The 26164-nt window shown below is 43.8% G+C and overlaps 1 protein-coding gene across 1 annotated transcript in view; it reads right to left on the bottom strand.

Annotated features, from left to right (window-relative positions):
* The window catches only part of LOC123729216 (glutamate receptor ionotropic, kainate 4), a 494511-nt gene that overhangs the window by 50218 nt on the left and 418129 nt on the right, over positions 1 to 26164 (bottom strand). The window contains exons 10-11 of the mRNA XM_045703471.1: positions 25904 to 26056; positions 24618 to 24722 (exon numbers count right to left, since the gene is read on the bottom strand). Of these exons, the coding sequence (XP_045559427.1) occupies positions 24618 to 24722; positions 25904 to 26056 (258 nt within the window). The remainder of the gene's footprint in view (positions 1 to 24617; positions 24723 to 25903; positions 26057 to 26164) is intronic.

The raw sequence follows: 26164 nt of genomic DNA, 5'->3' as shown, positions 1-26164 counted from the left end.
GGAGAACCCTGCTCTATAGCCTCTCCACTCTGCACTAACATACTCTATACCTTCCCACTCTGCCTAACATACTCTATATCAGGGTTCCCCAATTAGAGGCCTGAGGACTGAATATGGTTTTACTTTGCCCCTGCTATAGAGTATATTTTCTGAGCCAAAAAAAAAATTATGTTTATATTTTTTTTATTGTTGGACATAAAAGACTGTAAAAACACCTCCCAACTCTGCTGCCCTATCATGGTGTCTCTTCCCCTTTCCTCAGGTGCTTCATTCCAAGGCCTTGATGAACAGCCTCCATTACCAAACTTAATTAGCAAATCGCCCTTCGCACGGAAGGGGCCTCATGCTTCTCTTCTCTCCACTCTCTCTCTCTCAGCCAGCAAACCAACCAACCCCCCTGCAGGAGACAGAGACACAATAACAAATAAACCCGAGAGCTACACTAACAGCCTGTCGCTGCCTGCAATTAGTCCAGCACCAGCTTTCACTCTAATTAATAGCTGGCTCGCTGCTGTCTGTCGATGAGCACAATAAAGACAATGGAGAGCCATCCGTGGAGAGCCGGCATGGTGGCAGGGAGGTGTGAGGGGGCAAGAGAGCGGCTGGACTGGGTCGACAGTGGTGGTGGTGGTGGGGGTGAAGTCTGGCAGGCAGGTCTGTTCTTTGGCCCAGAGGTGTGCCCACTGCCCAGGCGGCTGTCAGACACATGCCAGCCTGGCAGGCGGGCAGAGGAAGACAGGATGCAGGCAGCCATGGCCTTCTGGGGCGTAGAGGCTGTCATTAGGCCCTAACAAGCAAGGCCTGTCGCTCACTCACACCGTCCGAAGGGCACTTGCATTGGTCCACACGCAGGCAAATGCACGCGCGTGTAGGCACACAAACACATGCACACGCACACACAGGGCTCAGCTGTTGAACAATGTCAAAGAGGTCACTCAAAAGGCACCTAACTGCCAGCCGAACAAGGTACACCATAAAAGTGATGTTATTGTTCTCATATTTCTACCTCCCAAACTACATGACGTTGTACTTTGTTAGAAACCTTGGCTGATTTAGAAAAATGATCGCTCTTTCCCTCTGAACTCAGAGGAAAGGTTGTCTGAGTTATGTTTGCATTAACAGAGCAGGTTGAATTGTATTGCCCACTTATATAAATCTGGAAAAACTATATTTACAGCTTAATACTACTGAAGAACTGTGTAGGGCTCCACAGAGCTAAATCTTCTTTATACTGTACAGCTCATTACACACACACACACACACACACACACACACACACACACACACACACACACACACACACACACACACACACACACACACACACACACACACTCATAAATGGATCAAACAATGGGTGCCCAGGATTATAGCTAATTCCCCCCAAAATATGAACCATTCCAACTGTATGTGTGTGTGTATGTGTGATGGGTTGGGGTGGGGTTCAGGTGCCAATGCAGAATTCATCATTTTATTTAGTTTCCTGAAGAATGCAAAGATTCTATTTGACCGACAGCGTATCATCGTAATATTCTGTGAAACAAAAACCTATTAGGAATGGGCATTATTCTTATACGGCCTTATACACGCCAAACTATGAACGATATCTCAAGCCATATATATGCGCTGTCATAATAAAGCAAGACGAACTACAGTCAATCCTCATTTAAAAGTTGCGTCATACTGTAGCACAGCTTGCAGTATGCTCGGTATGGCACGGCATGTCACAGCGCATGAGGTCATAGTATTTTACTGTCAGCCATCGTTGCCGTTAATGCTGTTAATGCCGTTAACGCCTTTAACGCTCGTTGAAACCACCAGAGGGCATCTTTGAGGGCGTCTTCATGAAGCACGCAGGCCAGACATTTTGGTTGCTATACCCTATCTGAAAGAGCATAACACGTTTTTTGATTTAGTTGGCATGAAGCAACCATAGCCTCAGTTACTATAGCACAGACAAATCCATCTTAAAACATGTTATTCTGTTCTTTGGAAATAGATTGTCTTAGTATCATGCTTTTATTAATATTAATGGATTTCTTTGTGAGTGTGTACAGTACCAGTCAAAAGTTTGGACACACCTACTCATTCAAGGGGTTTCCTTTAGTTTTACTATTTTGTACCTTGTAGAATAATAGTGAAGATATCAAAACTATGACTTAACACATGAGGAATCATAACCAAAAAAGTGTTAAACAAATCAAAATATATTTTATATTTGAAATTCTTCAAAGTAGCCACCCTTTGCCTTAATGACAGCTTTGCACACTCTTGGAATTATCTCAACCAGCTTCATGAGGTAGTCACCTGGAATGCATTTCAGTTAACAGGTGAGCCTTGTTAAAAGTTAATTTGTGGAATTTCTTTCCTTCTTAATGCTTTTGAGCCAATCAGTTGTGTTGTTGTAGGGTTGGAATACAGAAGACAGCCCTATTTGGTAAAAGACCAAAGTCCATAGTATGGCAACAACAGCTCAAAAAAGCAAAGAGAAACAACAGTTCATCATTACTTTAAGACATGAAGGTCAGTCAATCCTGGAAAATGTCAAGAACTTTGAAGGTTTCTTCAAGTGCAGTTACAACAACCATCAAGCACTATGAAAACTGTCTCTCATGAGGACCGCCACAGGAAAGGAAGACACAGAGTTACCTCTGCTGAAGAGGACAAGTTCATTCGAGTTACCAGACTCAGAAATAGCAGCCCAAATAAATGCTTCACAGAGTTCAAGTAACAGACATATCTCAACATCAACTAGACTGCACGAATCAGGCCTTCATGGTTGAATTGCTGCAAAGAAACCACTACTAAAGGACACCAATAAGAAGAAGAGACTTGCTTGGGCCAAGAAACACGAGCAATGGACATTAGACTGGTGGAAATCTGTCATTTGGTTTGCTGAGTCAAAATTTGAGATTTTTGGTTCCAACCGCCGTGTCTTTGTGATCTCCGCATGTGTGGTTCCCACCTTAAAGCATGGCGCCAACAGATAGGGTAACCGTTCTTCTAGCCCCTAAGCAACTTTGCAGTATTTTGTTTTTTATGTGTTATTTCTTACATTATTAGTCCAGAATTCTTTTCCAGAGGCTGATCCATTACATACAACAGGAAATAACTTTTGGATATCAGAGCGGCGGTAACTCACCGGCATTACCAGAATTACGACCAGGAATACGACCTTCCCGAATTGGATCCTTTGTTCGTACCCCTCAGGGCAATTGAACTGATTCCAGAGGCTGATCCAAAACACCGCCATCATAGAAGAGGTATTCGCAGTGGACTCCTAGTCCGACTCAGGAGGCGTACACATCACCCACCGCTTCCGAGTATATTACTCACAAATTTTCGGTTTCTGGATAATAAAGTTGACGAGCGAGGATCTCCTTCCAGAGAGACATCAGGGATTGTAACATACTCTGTTTCACGGAAACATGGCTCTCTCGGGATATACTGTCTGAGTCCGTACAGCCAGTTGGGTTCTCAGTTCATCGCGCAGACAGGAGTAAAGATCGCTCCGAGAAGAAGGGCAAGGGTGTATGTTTCATGATTAACTACTCACGGTGTGATTGTGATAACATACAGAAACGCAAGTCCTTTTGTTCACCCGACCTAGAAAACCTCACAATCAAATACCGACCGTATTACTTGGCAAGAGAATTCTCTTCGGTTATAGTCACAGCTGTGTACAGTTGAAGTCAGACGTTTACATACACTTAGGTTGGAGTCATCAAAACTCGTTTTTCAACCACTCCACACATTTCTTGTTAACGAACTAAAGTTTTGGCAAGTCGGTAGGACATCTACTTTGTGCATGACACAACACATTTTTTCCAACAATTGTTTACAGACAGATTATGTCACTTATAATTCACTGTATCACTATTCCAGTGGGTCAGAAGTTTACATACACTAAGTTGACTGTGCCTTTAAACAGCTTGGAAAATTCCAGAAAATGTGTCAATTGGAGGTGTACCTTCAGATGTATTTCAAGGCCTACCTTCAAACTCAGTGCCTCTTTGCTTGACATCATGGGAAAATCAAAAGAAATCAGCCAAGACCTCAGAAAAAGAATTGTAGACCTCCACAAGTCTGGTTCATCCTTGGGAGCAATTTCCAAATGCCTTAACCTGTTAGGGCTAGGGGGCAGTATTGACACGGCTGGATAAAAAAACATACCCGATTTAATCTGGTTACCACTCCTACCCAGTAACTAGAATATGCATATACTTATTACATATGGATAGAAAACACCCTAAATTTTCTAAAACTGTTTGAATGGTGTCTGTGAGTATAACAGAACTCATTTGGCAGGCAAAACCCTGAGACATTTTCTGACAGGAAGTGGATACCTGATGTGTTGTATTGCCTTTAAACCTATCCCATTGAAAAACACAGGGGCTGAGGAATATTTTGGCACTTCCTATTGCTTCCACTAGATGTCACCAGCCTTTACAAAGTGTTTTGAGTCTTCTGGAGGGAGATCTGACCGAACAAGAGCCATGGAACGATGATGTCCCATTAGACACCTGGCGCGCGAGTTCATGTTGGGTACCCTCGTTCCAATACGTTATAAAAGAGTATGCATTCGTCCACCTTGAATATTATTCATGTTCTGGTTAAAAAAGGCCCTAATGATTTATGCTATACAACGTTTGACATGTTTGAACGAACGTAAATATATTTTTTCCCCTCGTTCATGACGAGAAGTCCGGCTGACTTAGATCATGTGCTAACAAGACGGAGATTTTTGGACATAAATGATGAGCTTTTTTGAACAAAACTACATTCGTTATGGACCTGTGATACCTGGAAGTGACATCTGATGAAGAGAATCAAAGGTAATGGATTATTTACATAGTATTTTCGATTTTAGATCTCCCCAACATGACGTCTAGTCTGTATCGCAACGCGTATTTTTCTGGGCGCAGTGCTCAGATTATTGCAAAGTGTGATTTCCCAGTGAGGTTATTTTTAAATCTGGCAAGTTGATTGCGTTCAAGAGATGTAAATCTATAATTCTTTAAATGACAATATAATATTTTACCAATGTTTTCTAATTTTAATTATTTAATTTGTGACGCTGACTTGACTGCCGGTTATTGGAGGGAAACGATTTCCTCAACATCAATGCCATAGTAAAACGCTGTTTTTGGATATAAATATGAACTTGATAGAACTAAAAATGCATGCATTGTCTAACATAATGTCCTAGGAGTGTCATCTGATGGAGATTGTAAAAGGTTAGTGCATCATTTTAGCTGGTTTTATGGTTTTGGTGACCCTGTCTTTGAATTGACAAAACATTACACACAACTCTTGTAAATGTACTGTCCTAACATACTCTAAATTTATGCTTTCGCCGTAAAACCTTTTTGAAATCGTAAAACGTGGTTAGATTAAGGAGATGTTTATCTTTCAAAGGGTGTAAAATAGTTGTATGTTTGAAAAATTTGAATTTTGACATTTATTTGGATTCAAATTTGCCGCTCTTGAAATGCACCTGCTGTTGATGGAGTGCACCACGGGTGGCACGCTAGCGTCCCACCTAGCCCATAGAGGTTAAGGTACCACGTTCATCTGTACAAACAATAGTACGCAAGTATAAACACCATGGGACCACGCAGCCGTCATACCGCTCAGGAAGGAGACGTGTTCTGTCTCCTAAAGATGAATGTACTTTGGTGCGAAAAGTGCAAATCAATCCCAGAGCAACAGCAAAGGACCTTGTGAAGATGCTGGAGGAAACAGGTACAAAAGTATCTAAATCCACAGTAAAATGAATCCTATATCGTCATAACCCGAAAGGCCGCTCTGCAAGGAAGAAGCCATTGTTCCAATACCGCCGTAAAAAGCCAGACTACGGTTTGCAACTGCACATGGGGACAAAGATCGTACTTTTTGGAGAAATGTCCTCTGGCCTGATGAAACAAAAATAGAACTGTTTGGCCATAATGACCATTGTTATGTTTGGAGGAAAAAGGGGGAGGCTTGCAAGCCGAAGAACATCATCCCAACCATGAAGCACGGGGGGGGGAAACATCATGTTGTGGGGGTGCTTGCTGCAGGAGGGACTGGTGCACTTCACAAAATAGATGGCATCATGAGAAAGGAAAATTATGTGGATATATTGAAGCAACATCTCAAGACATCAGTCAGGAAGTTAAAGCTTGGTCGCAAATGGGTCTTCCAAATGGACAATGACCCCAAGCATACTTCCAAAGTTGTGGCAAAATGGCTTAAGGACAACAAAGTCAAGGCATTGGAGTGGCCATCACAAAGCCCTGACCTCAAACCCATCGAAAATTTGTAGGCAGAACTGAAAAAGTGTGTGCGAGCAAGACCTAAAAACCTGACTCGGTTACACCACCTCAATCAGGAGGAATGGGCCAAAATGCACCCAACTTAATGTGGGAAGCTTGTGGATGGCTACCCGAAATGTTTGACCCAAGTTAAACAATTTAAAGGCAATGCTACCAAATACTAATTGAGTGTATGTAAACTTCTGACCCACTGTGAATGTGATGAAAGAAATAAAAGCTGAAATAAATCCTTCTCTCTACTATTATTCTGACATTTCACATTCTTCAAATGAAGTGGTGATCCTAACTGACCTAAAACAGGGAATTTTTACAAGGATTAAATGTTAGTAATTGTGAAAAACTGAGTTTAAATGTATTTGGCTAGGTGTATGTAAACTTCCGACTTCAACTGTATATTGCCCCTCAAGCCGATACCACGACGGCCCTCAAACAACTACACTGGACTCTATGCAAACTGGAAACCACATATCCTGAGGCGGAATTTATTGTAGCCCGGGATTTTAACAAAGCTAATCTGAGGAAAATGCTACCGAAGTTCTCCCAAAACATTGACTGCAGCACTCACTCTGAGAAAACATTGGACCACTGCTACTCAACTTTTCGAAATGCCTCCCCCACCCTCCCTTCGGCAAATCTGATCATGACTCCATTTTGCACCTCCCTTCCTATAGGCAAAAACTCAAACAGGAATTACCATTACTATTCAACGCTGGTCTGACAAATCGGAATCCATGCATCAAGATTGTTTTGATCACACGGACGGGGATATGTTCCGGGTAGCCTCTGAAAACAATATCGACAAATACACGGATATGGTGACTGAGTTTATCAGGAAATGAATAGGAGATGTTGTACCCACTGTGACTATTAAAACCTACCCAAACCAGAAACCGTGGATAGATGGCAGCATTCGCGCAAAACTGAAATTGCGAACCATTTAACCATGGCAAGGTGACTGTAAATATGGCTGAATACAAACAGTTTAGTTATTACCTCCATAAGGCAATCAAACAGGCAGAACGTCAGTACAGAGACAAAGTGGAGTCGCAATTCAATGGCTCAGACATGAGACATATGTGGCAGGGTCTACAGACAATCACGGACTACAAAGGGAAAACCAGCCACGTTGTGGACACTGACGTCCTGCTTCTGGATAAGCTAAACACCTTTTTCACCCGCTTTGAGGATCACACAGTGCCACCGACGCGGCCAGCTACCAAGGGGCTCTCATTCTCCTTGGCCGACGGGAGTAAGACATTTAAGCGTGTTAACCATCGCAAGGCTGCCAGCCCAGACGGCATCCCATTCTCAGAGAATGCGCAGACCAGCTGGGTGGAGTGTTTATGGACATATTCAATCTCTCCCTATCCCAGTCTACTCTCCCCACATGCTTCAAGATGTCCACCATTGTTCCTGTACCCAAGAAAGCAAAGGTAACTGAACTAAATCACTATCGCCCCGTAGTACTCACTTCAGTCATCATGATGTGCTTTATATCACCTCTACCTTATCTAACATCCGAGACCCACTTCAATTTGCTTACCTCCCCAATAGATCCACAGATGATGCAATCACCATTGCACTGCACACTGCCCTATCTCATCGGGACAAGAGGAATACCTATGTAAGAATGCTGTTCATGGACTATCGCTCAGCATTCAACACCACAGTACCCACCAAGCTCATCACTAAGCTTGGGGCCCTGGGTCTGAACCACACCCTGTGCAACTGGGTCCTGGACTTCCTGACGGGCTGCCACCTCGGTGGTGTAGGTAGGAAACAACACCTCCACTTAGCTGATCCTCAACACAGGCACCCCACAGGGGTTCGTTTTCAGCCTCCTCCTGTACTCCCTGTTTACCCATGACTGCGTGGCCATGCACTCCTCCAACTCAATCATCAAGTTTGCAGAAGACACCACAGTAGTATGCCTGATTACCAACAATGACGAGACAGCCTACAGGGAGGAGGTGAGGGCCCTGGAAGTGTGGTGCCAGGAAAATAACCTCTCACTCAATGCCAACAAAACAAAGGAGCTGGTTGTGGACTTCAGGAAACAGCAGAGGGAGCACCCCCCCTATCCACATTGACGGGACTGCAGTGGAGAAGGTGGAAAGCTTCAAGTTCCTCGGCGTACACGTCACTGACAAACTGAAATGGGCCACTCACACAGACAGTGTGGTGAAGAAGGCGCAACAGAGCCTCCTCAACCTCAGGAGGCTGAATAAGTTAGGCTTCGCACCTAAAACCCTCACAAACTTTTATATATGCACAATTGAGAGCATCCTGTGGGGCAGTATCACCGCCTGGTACGGCAACTGCACCGCCTACAACCACAGGGCTCTCCAGAGGGGGCTCTCTGCTCAAACCATCACCTGGGGCAATTACCTGCCCTCCAGGACACCTAGAGCACCCGATGTCACAGGAAGGCCAAAAAGATCATCAAGGACAACAACCACCCGAGCCACTGCATCCAAACTGTGATCGAGAGACGGAAAAACAGCTTCTATCTCAAGGCCATCAGACTGTTAAATAGCACCTGTCACTAGCCCCTTAGAGGCTGCTGACCTATATACATAGACTTGAAATCACTGGCCACTTTAATAATTGGAACACTATTCACTTTAATAATGTTTACATATGTTGCATTATTCATCTCATATGTGTATACTGTATTCTATTCTACTGTATTTTAGTCAATGCCGCTCCGACATTGCTCGTCAAAATATTTATATATTCTTAATTGCATTCCTTTACTTAAAATGTGTGTGTATTGTGTGTATTGTTGTGAAATTGTTAGATATTACTTGTTAGATATTACTGCACTGTTGGAGCTAGAAACACAAGCATTTTGCTACACCCACAATAACATCTGCTAAACATGTGTATGTGACCAATAACATTCTATTTTATTTGATTTGAGGAGGTGTGATGGTGTGGGAATGCTTTGCTGGTGACACTGTCGGTGATTTGTTAACACAACTTACTTATTGGCCTAAAGGCCTACTTCAATAAATATCAATCAATCATTAATTTGTGCACGTCATCACACAGCATACAAGTCATCCATGTCTTTAAATACAGTCATGCATTTAGTTATAAAACAAAATAACAAAGGGAACCTTGAATAATTAAATAATAAATAAACCACAACATGTCGACTAAAACAATTAAATTCAGGAATTATTTCAACTGTTTTTAATGTTGTCTGTACTACAGACATTAAAACCTTTTTTGTTACAACAGACTATATGGAATTGATTATAATTTGTTTGTAAATTATTATTGTATTTGTTGGTTACACTGTTTGAAATGGTCAGAAAAAAGATCACACATTTTGTAATAAGCACACAGAGCTTGCTCCTCCTACCCTCCTTCTTGATCTCCTTCTTTATGTCATTATCATTAGTAGGAAAACATCCGTTAAACATCCATTAATATATTTCAAGCCCCTACAAATCTAAATCAATTTGGCAAGAGTCTATTGTCCTGCTAAAAGCTCATCATGGTTGGATGGCTTCTTTTGTATTCCAGGGTATTGAATAAATGTATCAATTACAGTCATTTACCATTCTCATTCTCGGAGTGGAAACATTGTTTGCAGAGTTCACAACCTACTACACTTGTGAAAAATAAGTGTTTGAAAACCTGTTTCAAAATGCTTCCAGCTCACATTGTAAAGTGGTGTGTGACGCGCTGATAGCCTGTCGCCTGCACTTGAATAGTGAATGGGAGGCGCGCTTCAATTACCAGTTCAGAAATAAAGAGACACACAGGCCAATTTAATTCCACTAAATTATGCAAAGTATTCTATAGACCAATAAGCATGACGGTCAAATGTATTTACATCTAGAAATTAGAGGCAGAAATTGGGGGATTTTGGTAGGGTGGATTATAATAAATTGACATATTTGTAGGGGTTGTTACATTTGCCATTATATCTGGATGGCCAGATACAAAGTAGTTTTGATCACCAATTAGCAATTATGAGGGTTTCTGCTAGCTGTTGTCCAATTTAATGGCTCATCAATGTGTGAACTGTGACCAAGGTCCATCACTAATGTAAACCGAGAACTGTAATCTAAAAATAAAAACACAGCGGTAGAAATATATTATTGAATGAGATTTTTTTTTTTTTTTATATAGTTTCAAAATGAATCTGTTGATTAGGCTACTGTGCAGTGTGACAAAAACCAACAGGACAATGAGATGTTTACTGCAGCCTACATATACTGTATGACTAATTCCAAGATAAAGGAGAGCAGGCCATGTCCAGACTTGGCGACCTCAAGTACTCATTAACTGTCTTTCATGCTTTTTTGGGTTGCATCACTCATGGACAGAAACTTCTGAGACTCAGTATTCATGATGAACACTCAAAGGATCCCGAGGCCAAATTTGCCTCAGGATCCATCCCAGTTGGTATTCTTTGTCCACTCAAGGTATTTCTCTTCGGGTTACACATCCTTGGAATAGCAGAACAGCATAACGGTCTGGATGGCCCTCGCTGTGCTTGGTGAACAGTTCATCAATTTCTGGTGGCAGAAGGGGTATGGGAATGTCAGGGTGAACCGATGACCTGACGAACCCGCCACGATTGTTGCCTCTGCCTGTCGGGAGGTAGAGTTCCAGAGCTCACAGGTGTGCCTGGCATGGATTGTGACTCCATCATCTTGTCCCTCCATCATCTCGTCCCTACTGCTGGTCTTTACTGTCTGCTGCACATGTTTTACATTGTACTCCATTTCCTACGAGACTGTTCAAGCCATCGACTCACTGACGGATGAAGATGATGAGCGATCGGCAAAGGCCATCAGGAATCTGCTGGCATCACGGCACAACATCAACATCGCTATAATCGCAGTCAGAAGACAGTTGAAGAAACTTAAGTGGACTTTACGCTAATATTTTAGTAGACCACCTATTACTTGTGTGTGTGTGTGTATATATATATATAAAAAATAATATATATATATATATATATATATATATATATATATATATATATATCTTTTCTTTTTACAGAATATTAACCATGTGTGTTCCTTTGTTTTGTACTGTTCTGTAGTTTCAACCCAGTGATTCATCTGACAAACAAAGAACTTTGTGTGCTGCAGGCCCAGGCATGGATCGAAGCTGGCGAGACATTCATTGACGTCATCTTCACGGACGAATCAACCGCATCAACTGTAACACAATATTTCACAAAATTCCTTTGAAATTGTACGTCTCAGCAAGGGCCTTCCTCAAAAACTACCATCGCTATCACTCTTCATCAGCCGTAATGTCTCTTACTTGGGGTAAAGGCAAATTACATCTAAACTGAAGATGCCTGTCAAGCCGCGATAGCTCCCCATGATAAACAGGTTCCAACAGAGCAGTAACTGATGTGTTTTTCCGAGAAGTGCACAGTTCAGATATGTGAAATGCCTGCCAGAGAAATTCACTTTGGGGAGTGAAGGGGCTCTGGAGCTGTGCCTCTCACGTTGTCCCCCGAGCCTCCGAGGTCACACACGTGTGGGACGATCATAGCAGCCACAGGACTGCATGGAACATGGATGCCAATAGCTGTGGGGGTCTGGGGAATCCAGCCAGTTAAACAGAGAAAAAGAGAGAGTGAGAGAGACATAGAAAAGGGGTAGGGAGGGCGTGAAAAAGAGAAAAAGTGTTCACTACGCCTTCTCTCCCTGCTCTTCTTTCATACCAGGTTCCATTTTTAAGGATTCTCTCTCAGCTATACATTCATATCATGGGCTGGAGAGACAGCGTAGGTGGAGCTACTGTATGTTTCCAAAACCAAATGGTCTGCAGCATTTGTGTCAATGTATGATGTGGAAACAATATGTGAGTAAATAGCTGCGTGTGTGTGTGTGTGTGTGTGTGTGTGTGTGTGTGTGTGTGTGCAATGTGCGTGTGTGTGTGTGTGTGTGTGTGTGTGTGTGTGTGTGTGTGTGTGTGTGTGTGTGTGTGTGTGTGCAATGTGCCTACATCAAATCAAATGTTATTTTTCACATGCTTCGTAAACAACAGGTGTAGACTAACAGTGAAATGCTTACTTACGGGGCCTCCCCAACAATGCAGAGAGAAAAAAAAGAGAAATAGTCAAAAAATATATAACACGAGGAATAAATAGAAAAATAGTAACAAGGAATGGATGTGTATCAGGGGCGAAAATCTGATATCAACTTTGGAGGGGACAATTACATGAAATTTTCTCAAGAGCAATTCCTGAGGGGGACACCAAAAGTAATGCTGTAACACATAGCCTACGTTGTAATATGGTAAATGTATATTGAGGAACCAAAGAAATAAGGTGTTTGCCGTACTCCTAACTACCGGTACCCAAAACTACACAACTAATCACAACAGCAATACCATTGCCTTTAACAAATCTTAGTTCAGTCACCAGTTTAAGTTGAGAGTGGGGGTATCCATGGCATTTTCCAATTATGTTCCTATTTTACTAGTCAAAAAAATTGAGAACCTTTCATAATGTTGCCAAACAAAGACTCAACAAACTTACCTGAGACTCCCTGTCTCTGCCAGTCTGTCCCTGCATATCTGTCCCCAACTCTGCAGTCTGTGTGCAATCTATTGCCTGCTCTGCCTAATGACATCATTGTGAAACATTTCCATTAGTATTTTACTTCTTTCTTATGAACATTTTATCAACTAGTCTTTGAGATATTAGGCTACTAGGGTTCTTACTTTGCGTTTTGGTATACTGAAAAATACTCTGATGTCCGTCTTTTTTCTGCCATTTTCTACCTGGCTGGCTACACACACACACACACACACACACACACACACACACACACACACACACACACACACACACACACACACACACACACACACACACACACACACACACAGTGTGCAGGTTATTTACAGTAGGAGATGGGCTTCTACCATCTTATCTTCTATCATTCTATATGGGCTTCGATCTAAAAGGTAGCTAGCAAATGTGAAATGGATTGCAGTGACAAGAGTTGACAGCTGTATGAGTTCACCATTTACACAACATATGCTGCAACCTTTTGTCATTTTAATCGTTTGTTTCATATTGGCTAGCTTCCAACAATAGCTGAATTTGCAAAGCTAGCGAGCACCAATTCCGTTTCAGTGGTGTTTGCTATAATCTTTGCTACCCGGGTTAAATAAAGGTGAAATAAAATAAATAAATAAAAGTTCCCTTGCGACAATTTAGCTTTCGCAACGAGACCATTAAATATATTTAAGACAATCGTAGAACAGAGTGTAGTTCTGTTCAGTTTGGACTTCAGTTTATCACTAACCTTATCACAGGGACTTTGAAGCACTAATTTACAGTAGATACGAACCCTCTGTTACCTTGCCAACTAAGGAACTGGCAGTGGATCAAACCATTGTGAGGCAAAAGGTGGGGGGGGCGCAATCTTTTGAAACTTAAAAATGAGCTATTAAGTGTCTATAATCAGCACAATTGCTTTCATTGCGTATTAGTAATATTATTTAAATTAGATAGTTATGTTTACAGTGATATATTGGGGGGGGACAAATCATATTTTTCCCAGGATGGGGGGGTCGTGTCCCCCCCGTCCCCCCTGGGATATCCGCCCCTGATGTGTATGTGTTTATACGCTCACAAATGTGAGCATGGATGTGTGTGTGTGTGTGTGCATGCGCGTGCATATGTGTGTGGGCCAGGCAGCCAGCTAGCTCTGGCATCACCTTCCCAGTCCCTGCCAAGGCATTCACACCTCTGACTGGTGCCAGGCTGAAACAGACCCATCACAGCAGCATGTGGGAGGTGTTGTAGAACTAAACAAACAACTCCCCTCCCCATCTCTCTAACCAGCATCTAACGCCTTGTCTCATCCAATGACCATTACTGGCGTGGAGCGATTACAGTGAGGGAAAAAAGTATTTGATCCCCTGCTGATTTTGTACGTTTGCCCACTGACAAAGATATGATCAGTCTATAATTGTAATGGTAGGTTTATTTGAACAGTGAGAGACAGAATAACAACAACAAAATCCAGAAAAACGCATGTCAAAAATGTTATAAAATGATTCGCATTTTAATGAGGGAAATAAGTATTTGACCCCCTCTGCAAAACATGACTTAGTACTTGGTGGCAAAACCCTTGTTGGCAATCACAGAGGTCAGACGTTTCTTGTAGTTGGCCACCAGGTTTGCACACATCTCAGGAGGGATTTTGGCCCACTCCTCTTTGCAGATCTTCTCCGAGTCATTAAGGTTTGAGGTTGACGTTTGGCAACTCGAACCTTCAGCTCCCTCCACAGATTTTCTATGGGATTAAGGTCTGGAGACTGGCTAGGCCACTCCAGGACCTTAATGTGCTTCTTCTTGAGCCACTCCTTTGTTGCCTTGGCCGTGTGTTTTGGGTCATTGTCATGCTGGAATAACCATCCGCGACCCATTTTCAATTCCCTGGCTGATGGAAGGAGGTTCTCACCCAAGATTTGACGGTACATGGCCCCTTCCATCGTCCCTTTGATGCGGTGAAGTTGTCCTGTCCCCTTAGCAGAAAAACACCCCCAAAGCATAATGTTTCCACCTCCATGTTTGACGGTGGGGATGGTGTTCTTGGGGTCATAGGCAGCATTCCTCCTCCTCCAAACACGGCGAGTTGAGTTGATGCCAAAGAGCTCCATTGTGGTCTCATCTGACCATAACACTTTCACCCAGTTGTCCTCTGAATCATTCAGATGTTCATTGGCAAACTTCAGACAGGCATGTATATGTGCTTTCTTGAGCAGGGGGACCTTGCGGGCACTGCAGGATTTCAGTCCTTCACAGCGTAGTGTGTTACCAATTGTTTTCTTGGTGACTATGGTCCCAGCTGCCTTGAGGTCATTGACAAGATCCTACCTTGTAGTTCTGGGCTGATTCCTCACTGTTCTCATGATCATTGCAACTCCACGAGGTGAGATCTTGCATGGAGCCCCAGGTCGAGGGAGATCGACAGTTCTTTTGTGTTTCTCACATTTGCGAATAATCGCACCAACTGTTGTCACCTTCTCACCAAGCTGCTTGGCGATGGTCTTGTAGCCCATTCCAGCCTTGTGTAGGTCTACAATCTTGTCCCTGACATCCTTGGAGAGCTCTTTGGTCTTGGCCATGGTGGAGAGTTTGGAATCTGATTGATTGATTGCTTCTGTGGACAGGTGTCTTTTATACAGGTAACAAACTGAGATTAGGAGCACTCCCTTTAAGAGTGTGCTCCTAATTTCAGCTCGTTACCTGTATAAACGACACCTGGGAGCCAGAAATCTTTCTGATTGAGAGGGGGTGAAATACCTATTTCCCTCATTAAAATGCAAATCAATTTATAACATTTTAGACATGCGTCTTTCTGTATTTTTTTGTTGTTATTCTGTCTCTCACTGTTCAAATAAACCTATCATTAAAATCATAGACTGATCATTTCTTTGTCAGTGTGCAAACGTACAAAATCAGCAGGGGATCAAATACTTTTTTCCCTCACTGTATACATACGCTACATGGCCAAAAGCATGTGGATTCGGCTATTTCAGCTACACCCGCAGTTGACAGGTGTATAAAATCGAGCACACAGCCATTGAAATCTCCATAGACAAACATTGGCAGTAGAATGGCCGTACTGAAGATCTCAGTGAATTTCAACGTTGCACCGTCATAGGATGCCACCTTTCCAACAAGTCAGTTCGTCAAATTTCTACCCTGCTAGAGCTGCTCTGGTCAACTGTAAATGCTGTTATTGTGATGTGGAAACATCAAGGAGCAACAACGGCTCAGCCGCGAGGCAACGTCAGCACAATAACTGTTAGACGGGAGCTTAATAAAATGGGTTTCCAAGGCCGAGCAGCTGCACACAAGCCTAAGATCACCGTGCACAATGCCAAGTGTTGGCTGGAGTGGTGTAAAGATCACCGCAAGTGGACTCTGGAGCAGTGAAAACGCGCTCACTGGAGTGATGAATCACGCTTCACCATTGTCACCGACGAATCTGGGTTTGGTGGATGCCAGGAGAATGCTATTTGCCCCAATGCATAGTGCCAACTGTAAAGTTTGGTGTAGGAGGGATATTGGTCTGGGGCTGTTTTTCATGGTTCGGTAAAAGCCCCTTAGTTCTGGTCAGTGGTGGAAAAAGTACCCAATTGTCATACTTGAAAAAAAGTTAAGCTTAATAGAAAATGACTCAATTAAAAGGTAAAGTCACCCAGTAAAATGGTACTTGAGTAAAAGTCTAAAAGTATTTGGTTTTCAATATACTTAACTGTCAAAAATAAATGTAATTGCAAAAATATACTTAAGTATCAAAAGTAAAAGCAAAAGCATAAATCATATCAAATTGCTTATATTAAGCAAACCAGATGGCACAATTTTATTTCAATTGTTTTAACTTACGGATAGCCAGGGGCACACTCCAACTCTCAATCATAATTTACAAACAAAGCATTTGTGTTTAGTGCGACCGCCAGATCAGTAGGAATGACCAGGCATGTTGTCTTGACAAGTATGTGAATTGGACCATTTTCCTGTCCTGTTAAGCATTCAAAATGTAACGAGTACTTTTGGGTGTCATGAAAATGTATTGAGTAAAAGGTACATTATTTTCTTTAGGAATGTAGTGAAGTAAAAGTTGTGAAAAATATAAATAGTCAAGTACAGATACCCCCCCAAAATACTTAAGTAGTACTTTAAAGTATTTTTACTTAAGTTATTTACACCACTGCTTCCAGTGAAGGGGAATCTTAATGCAGCAGGAAACAGGTACAAAAGTATCTATATCCACAGTAAAACGAGTATTATACTGACATAACCTGAAAGGTGGCTCAGCAAGGGAGAAGCCACTGCTCCAAAACTGCCATAAAAAAAGCCTAACTACGATTTGCCACTGCACATGGGGACAAAGATCGTACTTTTTGGAGAAATGTCCTCTGTTTGGCCATAATGACCATTGTTATGTTTGGAGGAAAAAGGGGGAGGCTTGCAAGCCGAAGAACACCATCCCAACCGTCAAGCACGGCAGTGGCAGCATCATGTTGTGGGGGTGCTTTGCTGCAGGAGGGACTGGTGCACTTCACAAAATAGATGGCATCATGAGGCAGGAAAATGATGTGGATATATTGAAGCAACATCAGTCAGGAAGTTAAAGCTTGGCCGCAAATGGGTCTTCCAAATGGACAATGACCCCAAGCATACTTCCAAAGTTGTGGCAAAATGGCTTAAGGACAACAAAGTCAAGGTATTGGAGTGGCCATCACAAGCCCTGACCTCAATCCCATAGAACATTTGTGGGCAGAACTGAAAAAGTGTGTGCGAGCAAGGAGGCCTACAAACCTGACTCAGCTCTGTCAGGAGGAATGGGCCAAAATTCACCCAACTTATTGTGGGAAGCTTGTGGAAGGCTACCCGAAACGTTTGACACAAGTGAAACAATTTAAAGGCAATGCTCCCAAATACTTGTCACGTCCTGACCAGTTAAGGGTTATTTGTTGTTGGAGTTTGGTCAGGATGTGGCAGAGGGTATTTGTTTTATATGGTTTGGGGTGGTGGTGTAGGTAGTAGGTTGTTTTATTTATGTATTCCGGGGGTTTTGGGCACTGCTCTGTGTTTGTATTTCTAGGTTTAGTTAGTTAGTTGTGGGTATAGGTTCTAGGTTTGTTTTCTATGCAGAGTTAATTGGGATTGGACTCCCAATTGAAGGCAGGTGTGTTGAGTTGCCTTTGATTGGGAGTCCTATATTAGTAGGGTGTGTTTGTCTGTGTGTTTGTGGGTAATTGTTTGTGAGCACTGCGTTTATTGAGCCTGCTACACTGTCTAGTCGTGAGTACTGTTTATTGTTTTGTTTTTCCTGTGGATGCTTTTCGTTTTTTTCCATTAAAAGAATGAGTATCCACATACCCGCTGCATTTTGGTCTTCCCTTCAACACGGCATCTTTTGTGACAATACTAATTGAGTGTATGTAAAATTCTGACCCACTGGGAATGTGATGAAAGAAATAAAAGCTGAAATAAATAATTTTCTCTCCTATTATTCTGACATTTCACATTCTTAAAATAAAGTGGTGATCCTAACTGACCTAAGACAGGGAATTTTTACTCGGATTAAATGTCAGGAATTGTGAAACTGAGTTTAAATGTATTTGGCTAAGGTGTATGTAAATTTCCGACTTCAACTGTATATAGTCATAATTTTCTGAACGTCATGAACATTTCTGAGTGGCAGGTGATGGGAATTTTCAAAGTACACATGTTCTGGGTATAACTATTATTGCATAGAGAAGCTTCAAGTGGAGACATCAAATCGAATACGTAAGATGTATCGAGAGACGTAACCTTTAAGAGATACAGTAAGACAGAAGTTTAAGTCAACATTCAATAAAGCCTACACCCTGTCAGCTATAGTACATCTAGTATTCGTGTTTAACATTCAGGGTAGTTCACCATCTCGACTCCTGAGACAACCAGTAACCCACAAACACTGTTATGTTCGATGCAAAGAAAGCGGGAGTAGGAGGGTGAGTAGTGCTTTAGGACATTCTGTGGAGTAAAGTGCCTTAGGTGCCAGAGTCAGTGGTGAATAGACAGTAATAGGGGGAGAGAGGTGGTGCTACTACAGTATAGCCTGGTCCCAGATCTGTTCATGCTGTATAGCCAACTCCTATTGCATAACATATAGCCATTTCCAATTGGCATAACATCAACCTTAGGAGTTGGCTACACCGCACAAACAGATCTGGGATCAGGCTTGTACTAAGGCTTTATTCATTTATGTGGAGTAAGGTGCCATAGGTGCAGTCAATGGAGAATTGATAATAGTGGAGTTGTGGGAGGGAGGAGGGGGGGTGCTACAGGGAGTGGGGGGAGAGGTCATACAAGGACAGGTGCTCCGGGACATGCTGCAAACTTGTAGAGACTAAAGTACTACCTGCTATATGAGAGCTGTGTCTCCGCCACTTCTCCCTCCGCCGCAAGGCCGGACAACACACAGAACACAAAGATACAATTTCAACGGCAGTGTTTATCTCAAAGAGAGCCGTCTCAGAGATAAAAGCACACTTCATGTGCAGCCAACAGAATCTGGGGCCAAAAGAAGAAGAAACCTCAGCATTAAAGGAAAGGTTCACCCATTTTGAATGTTACATTGTTTTTTTGTGCATCTCTGAGTGATTTTCTATCGATTCCCTGGGACATTTCATGTTTTCATGTGTATCGGAGTTATTGGCATTCAAGCAGGCAGAAATCCGGCTGGTATGACGAAGCACTGTGATAAAGTTGCTCTCATTACACTGGAAGGGAATAGGAATACAACTTTAAGATCGCGAAAACGTCTATCATACATGTCAGATTTCAATGCTGGTCGATGTCATAACTCGAGAGGATGTCTTCTCTTGAATGAGTCATTGATCATATTCCTACCTCAAGAAATGTGTAATTTAATGCAGGGTCTAGCACATTTTTCCTATTTGCCTGCCTACTTTAGTCCAGGGTGCATTGCATGATGCCGTTGCCAGAGGTATTATAGAAAGGAGATAGGAATCCAGTGAATGAAGGAAAGTATAACGCCCCACCAAGCAGACTGTCGACCAATCGCATTCTTGTTGTCATGCTGCTTCAAGCAGTCGCTAAGCTAATCGTCGTGCAATCCCTTCTCAAAGTCAGTGTATATGTCGAGAAACGTGCCTATTGTCCTCGAAAGGACGTGCTGTCACCATTCTAATGCTGTACGATATTACAGATAGCAAGTTAATTATCTCACGTCTCGGAAAAGGTTTGTAATGTTGTACTTCTTGTTGACGAATGTTGCTAATGTTGGGTTTTTGAGCTAGCGCCCAATAGACTCCCATTCACTCCTTGAAGGAGAGTGCTCCTTGTCCCAGAATCGCCCAGAATGCACCACTCGGTCCATTAACGTAGCACGGGCAACGTTTGTAATCTCCTCAAAAGTATATCTGCTGTTGCGAATGTCAGACTCCACTCTGTGAGGCACATTGATCTGCAGGTACAGCATAGTGAGATTGCAGACTACTAAATGGGAAGAAGCTAGCTAGCTAACGAAGAACAACAAAGAATATCTAGTTAACAGAAGAAAAGAAAGAGAAAATCAGGACAGAAGAAAAAGGATATCAAAGTGAAACAGTTCTCTAAAGACACAAGAGACAATAATACAAGAAACAACACTTCTGTAGCTTGTCAACTATGTGTCTGTCTATCCCTGTTCTCTCCTCTCTGCACAGGCCATACAAACGCTTCACACCGCGTGGCCGCTGCCACTCTAACCTGGTGGTCCCAGCGCGCACGACCCACGTGGAGTTCCAGGTCTCCGGCAGCCTCTGGAACTGCCGGTCTGCAGCCAACAAGGCTGAGTTCATCTCAGCCTATGCTACCCTCCAGTCCCTAGACTTCCTGGCGCTGACGGAAACATGGATTACCACAGATAACACTGCTACTCCTACTGCTCTCTCTTCGTCTGCCCACGTGTTCTCGCATACCCCTAGAGCATCGAGCCAGCGGGGTGGTGGCACTGGAATCCTCATCTCTCCCAAGTGGACATTCTCTCTTTCTCCCCTGACCCATCTGTCTATCTCCTCATTTGAATTCCATGCTGTCACAGTTACCAGCCCTTTCAAGCTTAACATCCTTATCATTTATCCAGGTTCCCTTGGAGAGTTCATCAATGAGCTTGACGCCTTGATAAGTTCCTTTCCTGAGGATGGCTCACCTCTCACAGTTCTGGGTGACTTTAATCTCCCCACGTCTACCTTTGACTCATTCCTCTCTGCCTCCTTCTTTCCACTCCTCTCCTCTTTTGACCTCACCCTCTCACCTTCCCCCCCCTACTCACAAGGCAGGCAATACGCTTGACCTCATCTTTACTAGATGCTGTTCTTCCACTAATCTCATTGCAACTCCCCTCCAAATCTCCGACCACTACCTTGTATCCTTTTCCCTCTTGCTCTCATCCAACACTTCTCACTCTGCCCCTACTCGGATGGTATTGCGCCGTCCCAACCTTCGCTCTCTCTCTCCCGCTACTCTCTCCTCTTCCATCCTATCATCTCTTCCCTCTGCTCAAACCTTCTCCAACCTATCTCCTGATTCTGCCTCCTCAAACCTCCTCTCCTCCCTTTCTGCATCCTTTGATTTTCTCTGTCCCCTATCCTCCAGGCCGGCTCGGTCCTCCCCTCCTGCTCCGTGGCTCGACGACTCACTACGAGCTCACAGAACAGGGCTCCGGGCAGCCGAGCGGAAATGGAGGAAAACTCGCCTCCCCTGCGGACCTGGCATCCTTTCACTCCCTCCTCTCTACATTCTCCTCTTCTGTCTCTGCTGCTAAAGCCACTTTCTACCACTCTAAATTCCAAGCATCTGCCTCTAACCCTAGGAAGCTCTTTGCTACCTTCTCCTCCCTCCTGAATCCTCCTCCCCCCCCCCCCCTCCTCCCTCTCTGCGGATGACTTCGTCAACCATTTTGAAAAGAAGGTTGACGATATCCGATCCTCGTTTGCTAAGTCAAACGACACCGCTGGTCCTGCTCACACTGCCCTACCCTGTGCATTGACCTCTTTCTCCCCTCTCTCTCCAGATGAAATCTCGCGTCTTGTGACGGCCGGCCGCCCAACAACCTGCCCACTTGACCCTATCCCCTCCTCTCTTCTCCAGACCATTTCCGGAGACCTTCTCCCCTTCCTCACCTCGCTCATCAACTCATCCTTGACCGCTGGCTACGTCCCTTCCGTCTTCAAGAGAGCGAGAGTTGCACCCCTTCTGAAAAAACCTACACTTGATCCCTCCGATGTCAACAACTACAGACCAGTATCCCTTCTTTCTTTTCTCTCCAAAACTCTTGAACGTGCCGTCCTTGGCCAGCTCTCCTGCTATCTCTCTCAGAATGACCTTCTTGATCCTAATCAGTCAGGTTTCAAGACTGGGCATTCAACTGAGACTGCTCTTCTCTGTGTCACGGAGGCTCTCCGCACTGCTAAAGCTAACTCTCTCTCCTCTGCTCTCATCCTTCTAGACCTATCTGCTGCCTTTGATACTGTGAACCATCAGATCCTCCTCTCCACCCTCTCCGAGTTGGGCATCTCCCGGCGCGGCCCACGCTTGGATTGCGTCCTACCTGACAGGTCGCTCCTACCAGGTGGCGTGGCGAGAATCTGTCTCCGCACCATGCGCTCTCACCACTGGTGTCCCCCAGGGCTCTGTTCTAGGCCCTCTCCTATTCTCGCTATACACCAAGTCACTTGGCTCTGTCATATCTTCACATGGTCTCTCCTATCATTGCTATGCAGACGACACACAATTAATCTTCTCCTTTCCCCCTTCTGATAACCAGGCGGCGAATCGCATCTCTGCATGTCTGTCAGACATATCAGTGTGGATGACAGATCACCAGCTCAAGCTAAACCTCGGCAAGACGGAGCTGCTCTTCCTCCCGGGGAAGGACTGCCCATTCCATGATCTCGCCATCACGGTTGACAACTCCCTTGTGTCCTCCTCCCAGAGTGCTAAGAACCTTGGCGTGATCCTGGACAACACCCTGTCATTCTCCACTAACATCAAGGCGGTGACCCGATCCTGTAGGTTCATGCTCTACAACATTCGCAGAGTACGACCCTGCCTCACACAGGAAGCGGCGCAGGTCCTAATCCAGGCACTTGTCATCTCCCGTCTGGATTACTGCAACTCGCTGTTGGCTGGGCTCCCTGCCTGTGCCATTAAACCCCTACAACTCATCCAGAACGCCGCAGCCCGTCTGGTGTTCAACCTTCCCAAGTTCTCTCACGTCACCCCGCTCCTCCGCTTACTCCACTGGCTTCCAGTTGAAGCTCGCATCCGCTACAAGACCATGGTGATTGCCTACGGAGCTGTGAAGGGAACGGCACCTCCATACCTTCAGGCTCTGATCAGGCCCTATACCCAAACAAGGGCACTGCGTTCATCCACCTCTGGCCTGCTGGCCCCCCTACCTCTGAGGAAGCACAGTTCCCGCTCAGCCCAGTCAAAACTGTTCGCTGCTCTGGCACCCCAATGGTGGAACAAGCTCCCTCACGACGCCAGGACAGCGGAGTCAGTCACCACCTTCCGGAGACACCTGAAACCCCACCTCTTTAAGGAATACCTAGGATAGGATAAAGTAATCCTTCTAACCCCCCCTTAAAAGATTTAGATGCACTATTGTAAAGTGGTTGTTCCACTGGATATCATAAGGTGAATGCACCAATTTGTAAGTCGCTCTGGATAAGAGCGTCTGCTAAATGACTTAAATGTAAATGTAAATGTAAATTGATAGTGCAGTTTGTTTAGGTGATTTTACAGCTATCTAGCTACTTTACATGCTGATATTGTCTTTGGTAATATTGTGTGTAGCTACGTTTGCTACCTAGCCAGCCCATAGAGACAGCAATTACATCGTGGATTTTGTAGTCGACTTGAGCTGCAACAGATTTCCACAACGATTTTCCATGTAGCTACCAACCTTATGATATTGCCGAAATGCACCATTAGTAAAAAATAAAATATTGCTCTAACATATTAGTGTTAAATAACACTATAAATTAAAGGAATTAGTCGTTTTGGATGGATTTTTCCTTTAGCTACAGTGCAGCATGTTTAGTAGGCCATATCCATTGTAAGAGCACTGGAATGATTGTGAGACTTCCAGATTCAAGTGACGTGGCAAGGCCAAAAGATGTTTGACTTTGATCATGCACAGCGCCAGACCAGAATCAGTCTATACTGATGGCTAGCCAAATGTATACTGGAACTAAGCAACGTAACTCAACATGAAACCAACATGTCCTACTGTGAAATTAATTGATGCAGGTTTGTGAATTGAGGTGAAGTCCCAGAAGGCATTATAATAACACATTTTCCTTAGGAACTCTTCCAAAATCAGCACCACTGTTGAAAACACTATACTGATTCAGATTAAGATACTCAGTAAAGGACACCAAAAACAGTTATCGAAAAACAAGATTAAAACCCTCCTTTCTTTCCCTTTCCTTCAAATTCAGCCATGCCTCCTGCGCCAGTCCAAATGGCATTCTAAATATTTAATAGTGCACATGGAGGGGTTTTGGACACCTCAGCACTTAAAACCATGCGGGTCAAGGGGATATTTCTACGACCAAACATCAATTGAATACATTATCATGGCTCCCCGCTGCACCATAGAGCTCTATTACAGGATGTAAGGGAGTGCTTCACACAGCAGTTCTGGGGTAGTGGTAAAAAGAATAGGCCTGCGACCGGGCAAAACATTGTACTGTAACACTGTATGAACGGGAGAGTTACTTTACCTGCCTAAGGCCATCTCTACTGTTCTGCATGATCCGCAGCGCATAGTTGGACCGCTGGCCTTTGCTGTTGAATTCAATGTGGCCCGTTAGTCCTTCCAATTCTACCTATCCCAGAGAGAGAGAGAACAAGAGAGAAAAGCTCCCATGTTACTAAGGTGTTTCACTTGGTCTGCGACTGTTGTTTTTGCTGTCAGTAATCTGGGTTCAAATAGTGTTAGTTTGCTTTCAAATCCTTCAGCTGTGCTGGATTGAGGTTGCCTTGAGGGACAGAGCCAATGGAGTAGTTCCAAAAGGGAAAACTGCAAACCCTGCCAATCCGGCACTGCAGGCAAGGCTCAATCCGATGCTCCCAAGTATTTGAAAGAAAAATAAATACTGTTTGAACCCAGGTATGTCAGTAACTTCACATCCATGTCTGGGTTCTGTCGGGCTTTAGTTCCATATTGATTAAATTATCCAGAAGGGAAGCGGGCTGACAATTATGCTGCAACAAAACCCTAAGCCACCCCATCATCTGATACTGAGAAACCAGCAGTATGATCGATACGAGGGAGTCTCAAACGAAATGATTGTGTGATGACAAAGTGATGGTGGTAAAACATCTAAATGGCAACAGATGAATCATTTTCAGATTTGCTTTTACTAAAGAAGAAAAAAACAGTCTGAAATTCAATACATGTCACACTCTAGTGTCTTGACGGCTCACTCACAGGCCATTTATTCCTAATGAGGGACTATGAGCATTACAGTGTGACAGCCAGTCAACCAGTCTCTAACTCCCTCCCTGCCCCCCTTCTCCCTGCTATAGGCTACAGATGAAGAAATAGGGGCAGTGACCTAGCCTGATCCCAGAGCTGTTTGTACTGTCTTGCCAACTCCTATGGTCTTAGGCGTATCAATGACAGCACACACAGATCTGGTACCAGACTAGCAGTGACCCAAGTTAATGTGACAATATGACTGACTATATACCCAGTGGTAAGAGAAGGGCTAGAAGATTTAAATATAAATATAAATACATAAATGTAAATATATTCAGCTGGTAGATCAAACAGTAAGGTTAGGTTTAGGGGATAGGGATCAGCTGGCTGAATATCTACTGCAAAAAGATATACACAACAAATGGCTTTTAGTATAATGTTAACTAACACACTTGGGAGCATACTGTATATCACAGTGCGCACTGCAGTCAAATTTTGCTCCACAAAGATGAATCTAATCTTAATCTTAAACATGACCAACAACAGAATGCCATTCCCCTCCTATCCAGAGTGGGGCGCCCTTACCATCCTCAGGTAGTTCATGAGGCTGGTGCCATGCTCCCAGATCTTGGAGGACTTGCAAGAGAGCTGCGTGGCGCCCACGTTCTGGCTACGGTTGAGCTCCTGGACCGCCGCCACCACCGCATGCACTGCGTCAAACAGCAGCGCCGACGAGAGCTGAGAGGGGTGGGGGGGGGATAGAGAAAGAAGAAGTAAAAGAAAGAAAGAAAGTAGAAGGGAGGGAAGGAAGGAAGGAAGGAAGGAAGAAAAGGGGGGCTATTCTGT

Source organism: Salmo salar, chromosome ssa20 (genome assembly GCF_905237065.1).
Source record: "Salmo salar chromosome ssa20, Ssal_v3.1, whole genome shotgun sequence".
Taxonomy (NCBI): domain Eukaryota; kingdom Metazoa; phylum Chordata; class Actinopteri; order Salmoniformes; family Salmonidae; genus Salmo; species Salmo salar.
The sequence above is the reverse complement of the archived record's forward strand: the minus strand, read 5'-3'. Positions and strand labels throughout refer to the sequence as shown.